Source organism: Ovis aries, chromosome 11 (assembly GCF_016772045.2).
Source record: "Ovis aries strain OAR_USU_Benz2616 breed Rambouillet chromosome 11, ARS-UI_Ramb_v3.0, whole genome shotgun sequence".
NCBI lineage: Eukaryota > Metazoa > Chordata > Mammalia > Artiodactyla > Bovidae > Ovis > Ovis aries.
The window spans coordinates 50708212-50720810 of NC_056064.1; the positions used below are offsets into that span (position 1 = coordinate 50708212).

General features: G+C 53.0%; 1 protein-coding gene across 2 annotated transcripts in view; it reads left to right on the forward strand.

Annotated features, from left to right (window-relative positions):
• Nucleotides 1-10233, forward strand: part of NPLOC4 (NPL4 homolog, ubiquitin recognition factor) — a 53199-nt gene extending 42966 nt beyond the window's left edge. For both annotated transcript variants that reach the window (XM_015098918.3, XM_042256750.2), the window contains 4 exons: nucleotides 1497-1592; nucleotides 2718-2834; nucleotides 4186-4288; nucleotides 7922-10233. In XM_015098918.3, the coding sequence (XP_014954404.1) occupies nucleotides 1497-1592; nucleotides 2718-2834; nucleotides 4186-4288; nucleotides 7922-8079 (474 nt within the window). In that variant the 3' untranslated portion in view covers nucleotides 8080-10233. The remainder of the gene's footprint in view (nucleotides 1-1496; nucleotides 1593-2717; nucleotides 2835-4185; nucleotides 4289-7921) is intronic.
• Nucleotides 10234-12599: the final 2366 nt, after the last annotated feature.

Here is a 12599-nt window from a genome sequence, read left to right on the forward strand (position 1 = left end):
CACAAAATGAAGTGCTTGACACCCTGCATCCTCTCCCCTGGGTTTCTGGGATAGTCAGACTGCTATGTGAACTTGGCTCTGAAGTTCTCCAAGGGGCAGTTACAGGTCTAACAAATACTTCCCTTAATTCTACATTTACTTACTAGTGGGTTTTCTGTTGTTGCTGGTCCACTCCGATATCTGCCTTCCAAAGGGAGGGCTGTGAGCCTGCCACAGGCCTTGTCTCTGCAGTGAGGTGGCCCCTCCTCCATCTCTAGAATCGTGACGGCAGCTGAGACTGAGCCCCATGTGTGCTGCCCATTCTGCGGGCTCCACACGTCTGGGCACACTTGATCCTCACACAGCCTTAGGAGGCATGGGCTCTCCGGTCTCCGTATCTCTCAGATGAACCAAGCGAGGCCTCACAGGAGGACTTGGCGCTGTGCTGAGTTCACACCCTGTGCCCCGAGGCCACGTGGTCTCATCCATAAAAGGCCAGCAGGGCTCGAGTGAAGGCGCTGCTGACGGCTCAGCTCACTGTCACAGCGCTGGCACGGGCACAGCGGGTCCTGGGCCAGCCAGCCTGGCACAGCTCGCTGCCTTCACTGATGCAGAAAACAGGCCAGAGCCACATTTTCATTCTTTAGAAATAGTCCCGAAGGAACCAGAATAGCTGTGCTAAATCTGGACGAGGTGTAATCTGCTGCTAGTGTCATATTGCAGGGGAAGAGCTGCGTCAACCAAAAGATGGCTGATGGTGGTGCACACTTGGGTGTGTTTGGGGGTGGGGCACCTGCCAGGAGGAATGAGAAACTGTATTTGTATTGATTTTTTGCACATTTGCCACTGTCCCTGTAGCTTCTATTGATTTTGAATTTTAAATGCCCTCTCTTCGTTTCTGAAGCACGTCTGAGGCACTGCAGGGCTTCAGCTCCCCTTTGGATGCAAGCTCCTGACTCCAGCCATCTTCAGGGGAGAGCCATGCCCTGCATCTCCCCAGCCTTGCTTCTCTTCCTGCCTGGTCATGCCCTAGCTCCATGGAGTGGTGCCTGGGAATTGTAAGGGGCCTCAGCCAGCTCACTGGAGGGCACCGTGGCTTTCAAAACCATCAGGAGCTGGTTCTGCACTTGCCCTCCAGACATGGTGGTTGGAACAGAGTTGGCTCCTGAGATGGCGCTCATGCCTCTGCTCTCTCGCGTGGCCCACCCTCTAGCTCCCCCTTGGCAGCGGGAGAGCAGCTGAGAGGCCGTTCCAGTGGAGATGGAGTTAGGAAACTGCCCACGGGTACCACAGTCTTACCAGCTATGAAAAATGATTCTTTATTTGCCTCTGAGAGCCACAGTTTCAGAATTTTCATTTAGGGGCTGTCCTAGGAGCTAAGCATCCCATTCAGGGTAGAACAGTTAGGACTTTGCTCCTGTGAGCAGCTCGGGGCTCCAAGGATTGGTGTGCTTAGGGCCCACATCCCTGTTTACGACACAATTAATTTATCATGGGTTTGTGTTTTTGTTCATTAGATCACAACAACTTTCCCCAAGGATCCAGTTTATACTTTTTCTATTTCACAAAATCCATTTCCCATTGAAAACCGGGATGTACTGGGTGAGACACAGGTAAGCTCTTTGTCTTTAGAAACATAATTTAAAGTCGCTGCTGCTTGTTTATCTACTGTCACTATTATTTTTCCAGAAAGTATCAAGGTTTCTGACTCTGCTCATTCGTTCTTGTGACAAAGCCTGGTTAGGCTTTTTTCTAAGATACTGCTGATCGCATGAGCCCTCTCCAGGGCAGGGGCAGTGGATGAGCATAGAGGCAAATCCCGCTAAGTCCTCAGGCCTGTGGATTTGCCGGAAGGACCATTCTCAGGGGGCCTGTTTTATCGGTCACTTCATGTCCTCTTCCAGCAAGGTTATTGATTGTTGTTAAGCGCCGTCTTCTGTGGCGGTGTCTTGCTTTGCTGTGTGCTCTGCCCCCTACCTCGTGACCTTGCCACGTTTCTCTGGCACCATCCAAGCCATGGGGCCTCTTGTGGCCTGGCCACCTCGGCTCTCACCTGCACATCAGGCTAGTCAGAACTGCCATGACTGCCTTGTCCTCACGTCAGTGGCCTGTGAGCACACATCCCAAGTTGATCACAGGCACTGCAGAAAGGGGCCTGGTTAAAGAATGTCTGCATTGAGAATTTCTTCTGAAACAGTGACTCGTGTCCAGCACCTCTCCGATACTTTGGTTTCCTCACTGCCCACCTGGCCAGGTGCTGGTGGAGGAACAGGGCCACTGACTGGGGTAGCACCCTTGAACGTCCTGCTTCAGTCCCATTGAAAGTGTTAGTGTCATATAGTCCCCCCATCCCTCTGCCCCAATTCCTGTTCCTCACCACTCTGCTGCCCTGGTCAACAGTGCACCCGGACAGACAGGGCTTCTCGCAGCACCACGTGGCCCTCCCCACTCCCACTCCACCCCAGAGGTGAGTTTGAATGTGTCTCACAGCTGGGTCAGTACTCTTCCATAAGTCAGATGTCCCGAGTGTTTTCCTGGAAGTTTTCCTCTGCAGCTGTGTTCCTCAACCCCTGGCTCCCAGTAAATGGTTCTAGAAGGAGAGGGGGTGGGCCATCCCTCAGCGCTCAATGTGCTCAGTCTCGTCTTTGTAGGACAGTGGCTCTCCTCCAACTCTGACCTGGGACCAACGGGTGCTTGTGTCTGTCTCCTCCTCCTCCCCCTCTTACCTGGATCTCTAGGATTTCCACAGCCTGGCCACCTACCTGTCCCAGAACACCTCATCTGTGTTCCTGGACACTATCTCGGATTTCCACCTCCTGCTGTTCCTGGTCACCAACGACGTCATGCCTCTGCAGGTACGAGCCAGGTGGGCTTCTGTCCTCAGACTGGAGCACTCTGGGCAGCACCGGAGCAGCTAAGGCCCCCTTAACCTGTCCTGTGGGCAGCAGCTTTGCACAAGGGCCTGGATAGGTGACTTTCTCAGTTTTAGAGTTTGCACTAGAATAGCTTGTTCAAAAGTGTCTGCCCTCCATGACAGAGGACAAATCATATGGGACGCAGAGGCCACTTAGCTTCTAAGGGAAGCATTAGAAATCCACAGTTAAAAAATTCCTGTTGAAACAGTTTGAGAACCCCAGCCTCTGCTTCTTCCTGATCCCCCCTTCTCCCGAATCAGCTCTGGTTTATCACCTTGGCCCAGAAGGTTGGCCAGCATCCAGGCCCCAGGCGCACAGCTGCACAGTTGGCGTTTTTAAGACATACTTTGTGGGGAGATGAGGGCGAAGTGTTACAGATGGCAGCTGCTTTCTGAGCAGCACAGGAGCAGCGGGTCCAGTCAGGAAGCCTCTTGCATGGGTTGTGTTGTGGCTGTCCTTTTACTTTGGCCCTTTTTCTGCCTGAGACCCAAAGAAACGCATTTCTACAAGGAGACAGAATAGAAGGGCGAGGCCCCTTCCTCCCACTGCTTTTCTGTAGCTGTTCTTGTGTCCTGCTGGGTTGATCTTGTGTTTGTTTTTGTCCAGACTGCTCACTTGTGATACTTGACACTGGGCATCCTGAGGCTTCACACTAGCTTTGCCTTCCCTGTTTAGCCCAGAGAGTTGCAGCTCCAGTCCCAGGCTCAGCTGCTGCCTGTCCGGTTGGGAAGGTGGTGAGAGCTTAGGGCCTTCTCACTGGAAACTGTGCTGTTGTTGCAGTCATCTGTTAGGAAGCGTTTTCTGAAGGTACTGCCTGAGAGGCCCTGGAAGGCTTTGTAAGTTTCTAATTATAAACGCTATTCAGTTCTCTGCACTTTTGCCCTGGAGTTCTGGGTTGCGAAGCGCACTGAGATATAGACGCGATGAAGACAGAGGACTGAGGGAGGCGAGAGGGATGAGGGTGGGCCTCATGGCCACGGGGCTCCTGCCTGTCTGCCCAGGCCCTCAGGAGAAGGCCTGTGAGCTGTGACTGCTTAGGGGGTGGAGCAGGCAGCCCAGGAGAGGGCAGCACAGTGTTCACCTTGGGGCTCTCTGGGAAGAATTTACACTTTAGCTCAATTTAGCACTTGCCTTTATAGACTAAGTGTGTGTTGTTTCGCGTTTCATGTGACGGCCTGGGAGGTTTTCACAATTCTCCCTTAAGTGTGTCTTGATATTGGGAAGGAAAATCTTGTGAGCAAGTCTGTCCACTGTCAGTGAAGCGAGTTGGAATCTTTCTGGCTTCTTGCAGGACAGCATTAGCTTGTTGCTGGAGGCTGTGAGGACCAGAAACGAGGAGCTTGCCCAGACCTGGAAGAAGTCTGAGCAATGGGCCACCATTGAGCAGCTCTGCAGTAAGTGTCCTCCCCTCCTGCAACCCCCATGACCAGGGCTCAGACTCCTGCCCTTCAGGGCCCAGTACTTCTTCCTGGGCCCTGGAAACTGGACCCCAAATGTATCCTGATGGCATCATGGGCAGTGGAACAAGCACAGACAGACCTTTGCTGGGGCCCACAGGTGTTTTTATCACTGTAACATATGTGTTAAGGCCACACATTTTGGGTACACAGTTCTATGGATTTTTGTACATGATTCTTTAAGCATCTTAGGAGTAGTCTGAAAGTCATTGTTTTAGGTGAACAGGAATTTCACACTCACCTAAGTGCTGAGTGCAGAGAGCTTTTGGGCTCCTCAGGCTTTTCTGTTCCCCTTTCCCCATCAATCCTCAGAGTATTCTTGGTGGAGAAGGAGGAAAAGAGAATAGAATTAGGGGATCTTGTGTCTTCAGAGTGAGAGCCTCCATCCATCAGCCTCCATCCAGCTGCTCCCATACTCCCAGTGCCCTTGTCAAGAGCTCGAGAGGGTGGTGACCCCGGTGGCCCTTTGCCCTGTGGCTTTCAGAAGAACTGCAATGCCCCCTGAAAACACACCTGAAAGTACATATTAAAAAGTGTTTAAACATTTTCTCAATCTGGAGGGCCAGAGTTAGTCAGGAAACCCTCAGTGGAACCCAAGCCACAGGGAACCCCATGGGGTATCTTACTTTCTCTACACTGAGTACCTGGAAGTTCAGGGGTTGAGGAGCCTTGGAATTCACCGTGTTACTGTTCTGTTTAAGTTTTCTTTTTATATGATTCTGACAGCCAAATGGTAAAAGAGCTGGACGTGCCATCTAATTCTTGCCCTCACGTTCTGAAACAGAGGACCCAATGTCATCACCAAATTCCTACAGTGAAGCCCATGGCCTCATGTCCTTGGGTGGACAGTGTGAGTTGCTGGCCAGGGTCTCAGCTCCTGGTCCGGCTCTCCCACGTACTGGGCTCTTCCAGCTCCTGGTGTTATTCTTCAGATGCCTCACACAGAAACATTGACTGCAGCAGCTTTAGTGGTTTGGAACCCTCTCTCTAAAAAGAGAGCTCCAGAAAGAGCACACAGGGAAGCTGGGAAAGGAGAGTGGCTTGACCAAGAGGTTTTCCTAGATAAGCACTGGCCCAGTTGGGAGAAAAGAAAACTAGATCAGGAAAGGATTCAGTCTGAGCATGTGGTGTGCCTTGCCATCCTCACTAGAAACTAATGAAAAGCTAGTGACCCCGTAGGAGCTGGGTCCCATTGGCTCCACGCCTCATACTTAGGTGGGAAGAAACCCAAACCTATTCAAGCATCAGTCTCACAGCAGCAGGATGATATGGTCTGGACCCACTGGCCTAGAGCCTCTATTGGGAAAGTGCCTGTCACTTGGCTAAAACGTGCTGTGTGGTTGTCAAATGCTGTCAACAGATACAGTACTCAAAGAACTCTGCTCACTGCACAGGGGTTGGTAACGTAAATTAGCAATGGAGTACCCTTCGCAGATGCAGGGTCACAGAACACGAGCGATCTCATGACACAGTCTACCGGTGCCATATAAGAGCTCTCTGCTGAAAGCTGACACTTTGCCAGAAGAGCTAAATAGATCGTAAAGAAATACCACTGTTCTGGACTGGAAGGCAAGATATTTCTAAGATGTCAGTTTTCCCAAAATTAATTGGTACAATCTCAATCATCATTCCCCTTAGACATATTTATTTTGCAAGGGAAGAGAGGAGGGAAAAGTTGTAAAATTTATCTGGGGGTGCAGAGGGCCTAGAAAACAATCATGAAAAAAGAAGAGACTTCTAGGTGGTCCAGTGGCTGCTGCTGCTGCTAAGTCACTTCAGTCGTGTCTGATTCTGTGCGACCCCATGGACAGCAGCCCACCAGGCTCCCCTATCCCTGGGATTCTCCAGGCAGGAACACTGGAGTGGGTTGCCATTTCCTTCTCCAATGCATGAAAGTAAAAAGTGAAAGTGAAGTCACTCAGTCGTGTCCGACTCTTAGCGACCCCATGGACTACAGCCCACCAGGCTCCTCCATCCATGGGATTTTCCAGGCAAGAGTACTGGAGTTGGGTGCCATTGGACTCTGCATTCCCAGCGCAGAGGGTCCAAGTTCGATCCCTGGTCAGAGAACTAGAACTCACATGCTGCAGCTAAGAGTTGGCATGCCACAGCTAAAGATCCTGTATGCTGCAGTGAAAATCGAAGGTCCCATGTGCCACAACTAAGACCTGGTGCAGCCAAGTAACTAAATATATTTTTAAAAAATGAAGCTGGAGGATGTGGACTGTCTGTTTTCAATAGTAAGGCTGCCATGGTTAAAACAGGGTGCCTTTGGCATGAGAATAAATAGGCTAATGGGCCAGATGGCGAGTTGAGAACTGGGTGATAACAAGGCACCTGAATGATTACGTGAGATACACCCTTTTTAGGAAAACATGTTGAAGCAAATGGGTATCTGTGTGGGTAAAATGAACTTGGACTTCTGCAGTACACCTCATATATAAAAATCAACATAGGATTTCCCTGGTGGTACAGTGGCTAAGAATCTGCCTGCCAGTGCAGGGGACACAGGGTTCAATCCCTGGTTCAGGAAGATTCTAAATGCTGTGGAGCAACAGCCTGTGTGCCACAGATATTGAAGCCCATGAGCTCTAGGTCTGGAGAGCTGCAGCTCCTGAGCCTGTGTGCTGCAACAGCAGAAGCTAAAGATTTTTTTTTTTTTAATCAAAGAAACAAAAAATCAATACAGGCTGGGACATTAGGTCTATCACAGGCTGATAGACCTAATGGTAAGATCTATAACTATAAAGATATATGTTAAAAAAAAAAAAGTTGAACATGTTCAGGACCTTGAAGGTAGGACAGAAAAACACTGACTATAAGATTGGTCAGGTAGACTTTATCAGAATGAAACACTTGGGCTCGTGAAGAAATGTTGTCTAAAATTTGAAAAGGCAAGGTACAGACTAGAAGATAAGCCATAGAAAATGTTCCACAAAAAGAGCTTCAGTAAGGTCACCATCAGTCATCAGAAAAGTGGAAAGTAAATAAGCTGCCATTACATGCTGTGAGATGAGATGCGGACACTGGCTGCATGGCGTGCTCACACACTCGCAGAGCAGCTGGAGCCTCTCCCGCGCCCGGGTAAGGATGACCCAGCCAGCCCACTGCTACCCGAGAGACAGGCGAACACAGATCCGCACGAAGATTTGCGTTAAGAATATTCATGGCAGCTTTGTTCACAATAGCTTAAAACTGGCAGTGACCCAAGTGTGCATCAGGAGGGAGACAGATAACCAGAGATGCTCTTCATACCACGTACTGCTCCTCAGCAATGAAAAGGAAGGAGCCATTGACACAGCTGGTTGGAGGCAGTGGGCAGGTGTGTGAGTGGCCACAGCCGGCAGCTTCCTGCTCAGCAGACAGCAGCTTTCCTTAGCAGGGCTCTGTGTGTGAGAGAGAGCAGGGGACCCAAGGTGGGGGCTCTCAAGCCGCGTTCGTCCACGCCCATGGCAGTTGCTGTTCAGGTCCACTCCTGTCCTGATGAGCAGCTGTGCAGAACTCTCAGACGGGGTGGGGCATCTTCCCTGTGCAAAATGGATGAATACTGCTTCTCTTCTTGCCCCACAGGCACAGTTGGTGTGCAGCTTCCAGGCCTCCAAGAGTACGGAGCCGTCGGGGGCTCCACACATGCCACCTCGTCTGCCATGTGGGCCTGTCAGCACTGCACCTTCATGAACCAGCCGGGCACCGGCCACTGCGAGATGTGCAGCCTCCCCAGGACCTAGGGCTCCCGGGCCCTGCTGGCAGGACTGGGCCCACCCCAGCCCTCTCGGAAGCCGAGATTGTTGTGACCGTGCCCCACCTCAGCAGCCCTGAAGGCAAGGCGGGGGCGGCTGCCCTGGGGTCTCTGACCCAGGAAGCTTCTCAGCACCAGGCTTCCCTGGAGAGAGGGAATCAGGCTGGTGCTCTGCGGGCTAAAACCAGTCTCCTGGTGGAGGCATGGTGTGGCCTCACCCGGCCGCCCCACAGCAGCCCCCACTGTGGTAGAAGGACTAGGTGCCTCTGAATCATCACCTGGAATCGAGGGGGTGGGAGGGCTCGCTGCCACCATCCAGCTTTCTTTTCCCCTTCCTTGGATGCTTTTTGTTCCTGCTCCTCCCATGTTTTTGGTTGGGAGCTCTTGGTGACCTCTGTACCCTGATGCTCTGGGGCAGACCCTGCCTGTGAGGGCCACCTCTTCCCCTTCTGGTAGCCATCATGCAGTGGAAATGTGTGGCCACGGGCTTATGGCCTCCTGTCAGCCTGGTCTGCAGGTGAATCTGCTGCCCGCCCTTTCCTGCTCCCACCCAGCGTCCATGGGGGGTTTTAAAGTCTGCTTTGGTTGTAATAACAGTTAATCAGTAATTCCTGCCCAGAAGACTTTTATTTATTTTTTTTTTTAAAGAAAAACTGCGTAAAAGGGGAGTGAGAGAGACTAGTTTCCACCTTCGTCCCTCCTTTAATGAGTTCCTGGAGGTGTGTGCAGCCTGGGTGAGTGGACGGGGGACCCACAGTCAGGTCTCCTCACAAGTGAACCTCAGTGCCTGAGACTTTCCTGCCAGGCCACACGGCTGGCACAGCTGCAGACCCAGGACCAAGCCGGAGCCTGGCAGTGTCCCCCACTGAGCAGGCAGCCCCTCAGGCAGCCAACACTTGACCAGGCCTGCATCGGGTGAGCTGGGTGGCCCCAGGCAGGGCTGGAAGCTCTGGTCCCTTTTGTCCCCACACCATTCCTTCTTGTCCTGCCTAGACCCTGGCCTCTGACAAGGCCACATTACAAGCCAGGTCAGGGAGTAGGAACCTGGTTGTAGAGGGCTGTGGAGCTGCTGCTGGGTTGTTGGAAAGTGGGTCCTATGCTGAGGTGTGGGTCCAGGCCATCCCAGGACAAAGGTGGTCAGACCTTGCACATGCTCTAGGGTCCCGCATTTCTTCTACAGCTGGGTTCCAGTCTGGCCCTTCCCCAGGAGCTGTGGATGTCCTGATGCCTCTTTGCCTTAAAAAAAAACCCTGTATCTCTGAGCTGCACTGCACCCATCCCCAGGAGAGGTGGACCCAGACACAGGCTGCTTGAGGACTTCATATCTCTGTCCCAGGGCAGGATGCAAATCTCTGTGGCCCTCCCTCACCCTTGGCCTGTGAACAGAGCACACCTGGGTGTTGTGTTCACTTGTGGCAGGGGTGTGCCTGGCACCTCCGGGTTGACCTGGCATAGGACACTCAAGCGGCCAGTGGGTTGGACCTATTCTAGGGGCACGAGGCGCAGAGCCCCGTTTCCCCAGCTCATCTGTGGCCGCCGGCCAGAAAGCTGGGCACGTGTTCTGGCCCAGGTCACCTGCTCCTTTGATCAGACGTGAGTCTGCAGGAGGAGTGGGAGCGCACTAACCTCAGGCCACGCGGTCCCCGCCGCTCCTCCTCCACCTGTTCTGGTCTTTACCTTCTCTCCGACCAATATCCCGCTCGCCCTGAAGTTCTGGCATCTGCATAGTTCATTTCCATCTGTCTTTTAGCTAAAGAAAAAGTGTTGTGATTTCTCTGCTTCTGGTTTTGAGTCACTCTTTGTTCAGTAATGCACTTTATTGTCCAAAGACAGTCAGGGGTCAGCATAAGGAGTGGGGGCACCCTGCCAGCAGACTCAGGCCCAGGCAGCTTAGCCATCTCCTTTTACACAAGGGAGGGGGCCCCCAGCCCCACCTGCATCCTACCTGCCCTCATGTGGACACACCCTCTCATGCCACCAGGCGCCATAACTCAGCGAAGGGTGACGAGGTGCCCAGCCTCCACTGACCAGTCTGCTCCCCGTGCTCCCACTTGGGTCTTGCAGGTGTGTGTCGGTTGGGTTTGCAGTAGCGTTGCCTGGACTCCAGCCCTGCAAGTGAACCAATAAAAGCACCTGAAGCGACTGTCAGCGCCCCGTTTGTCCTTCCTGGGCCCTGAGGCCTCTCCCTGCCCTGATCTTGACCTGCCTACCTTGTCGGGTGACTTGACGACTTCCTCTCCACACATCACTGTCCTCTGCTGATGTGTTTAGAGTATGAAGGATAGAGACCCCCCCTCCTGCCCAGGCTCGTTAGCCCTGTGCTCCCAGCATGATGTCCATGGGAAGAGCAGAGCCTGGCCGCCTCTGTGCCTTTCCTGCACCCTTCCCACCATCAGCCATGTGGCTGCTCCTGGCCTTTGGTGGGTCAGGTGCAGGCAGCCAGGCAGCAGGTGGAGGACAAAGCCCAGAACTTGCACAGATGCAGGGGGAGCAAGGCCTGGAGAGGACATGCTGCCTGGCCTGAATTACTTGTCGAGCCTTCACACACACCTTACAGCCGACTGTCCTTTGGCCACCGACTCACTGCTCCTTGAACACATATATGAGAAACGCCACCACTGATGTCCAAGGGGCCCTAGGTGAGGCAGGCCCAGCTTAGCTTCTGGACTGGGGTGAGTGGCCTCATCTCCCGGCTCCAGCCCTGTCCCTGAGTTTACCTGCTTTTACTGGCAGTGTTCTGCCTTCTGCATGGCTCAGGCTGCTGACCTTATTGGTTCTATGAAGTAACAAGGTTCTGGAACAGCCCCCTCCTCTCGAAATCAAGCAAATGGAAGGTACTGCTTTGCTTGGAAATAGAACACAGGGTCCTGCCACCCCTTTTCTTGGCACGTTCAACATGTTGGCGTTCCATGTTGCTATGGGAAGCAATTGGCACTGCCTGTACATGCTGTGTCCTGTCCCCCCCGACCACGCCCCCAGTGCTGTCTGTCAGTAGTTTGTCCTTGGAAGATGATACAGCTTCCATGTGGCATAGAGACCAACTGACTGTCCACAGCATGCTCTGCTGTCTCACATCCTGCCACAGGCCTTCCGGGGACACCCACATGAGGGGTCTCTGCCTTTGCATCACCTCTTGAGCTGGCTAAGCCCATTGCTCATGTCTACCCTCCAGGGTGATCAGCATTCAGGGACCCCTCACTGTTCAGGATAGACTGTTGATGGTCATAAATCCTAGTATCACAGAGTGTGGGGTTTGCCTGGGTTTGGGGCCAGGAGCCTGTTAGTCCTCCAAAGCCGAAGGGAGTGGGGCAGAGCAGTGACCAACTTCACAGTGCCTGGCCAGTCAGGGCTGAAGCAGAAGCAGGGTGGTGAGGCCTGACTGGCTTAGCCCATCTCCTTGCAGTCCACTTGCCCATATGGTCATTTTCTCTGGGACAATCTCAGTATAGTTCCCTTGGTGTTGGAAGTCTGGGAGGATCAGAGTAGAAATTGGTATGGGCATGTCACCCACAAAGATTGGTGGTCATAACACAAGCCAAGAACAGGTTGCACTTGGGGGCAGGGTGAGGGGGGTAGAGGAGGAATTCAGAGTCGTGTGTCTTGAGAGGAGTCCTCACTTCTAATTCCAAAAGCCAAGTGGGAGCTGGTCTTAGGGCAAAGGACAGACTGCATATGGTGCGCTCATGCTGGGTCCAACCCAGAAGCACAGTGGCTTTCCACTGCCCTAGGGGTTGAGCACCAACCTCAACAAGGGGGATTAGAACTTGTGCCACTGGTTTCTTGTTTCAGTAGGTAAATCAGCATTGGTGAGGTCAGCTTAACTCAAGCCCAGAAAACACTTGGCTGCTGGGCCCCTTCAACTTGGCCTGTCTGGCCACACCACCGCAGATGCCTCTTTCATTCATAGATGTTTGGCCTTGAGAGGAGTGTAACTGACCTATCTGCAGGCATCTTTCAGTGTCACTCTGATCTCGGTCTCTATTCAGAGAACTCTTGGGCCATCTGATCAGACCCTTCCCCAAAGCCATGGAGGATAGAGTTAGGGAGAAGAGGTGTCTTGCCCTGTCTTCACCCTGACCACCAGGATGACTGCTGGTGAGCTGTACCCGCCCCCCTTACCAAGGCCTAACCAGTGATTTTCTTTATGGTCTTCTGCCCTCAACCCAGAATTCCTCTGGCTTACCCCTTTTCCCCACTGTCCAGTCAAACCAACACATCCAAGAGACCCGTCTGTCCATGTTAGGTTCAGAGGCGGCAGTGTCCCGGGGACGGGGTAGGCGTGGCTGTGGCTCAGTAGCTCAGAGGGAAGAGACCCCGGCTGCGAAAGTGTCAAGACCTGGCGCTGCCCGCCCCCTTCACAGGCCCAGCCCCCAAACGCTAGACAGTCGCTTTAGGAGCGGAAGAGACTGTCCGCTCGGAAGAGACGTGCTCTGAGGGGTCGCCGCCCTGGGGGAGCCCGTGTACTAGCCCGGGTTCGAGAGCCTGCCCGGCCCTTCGACTTCGGGCGGG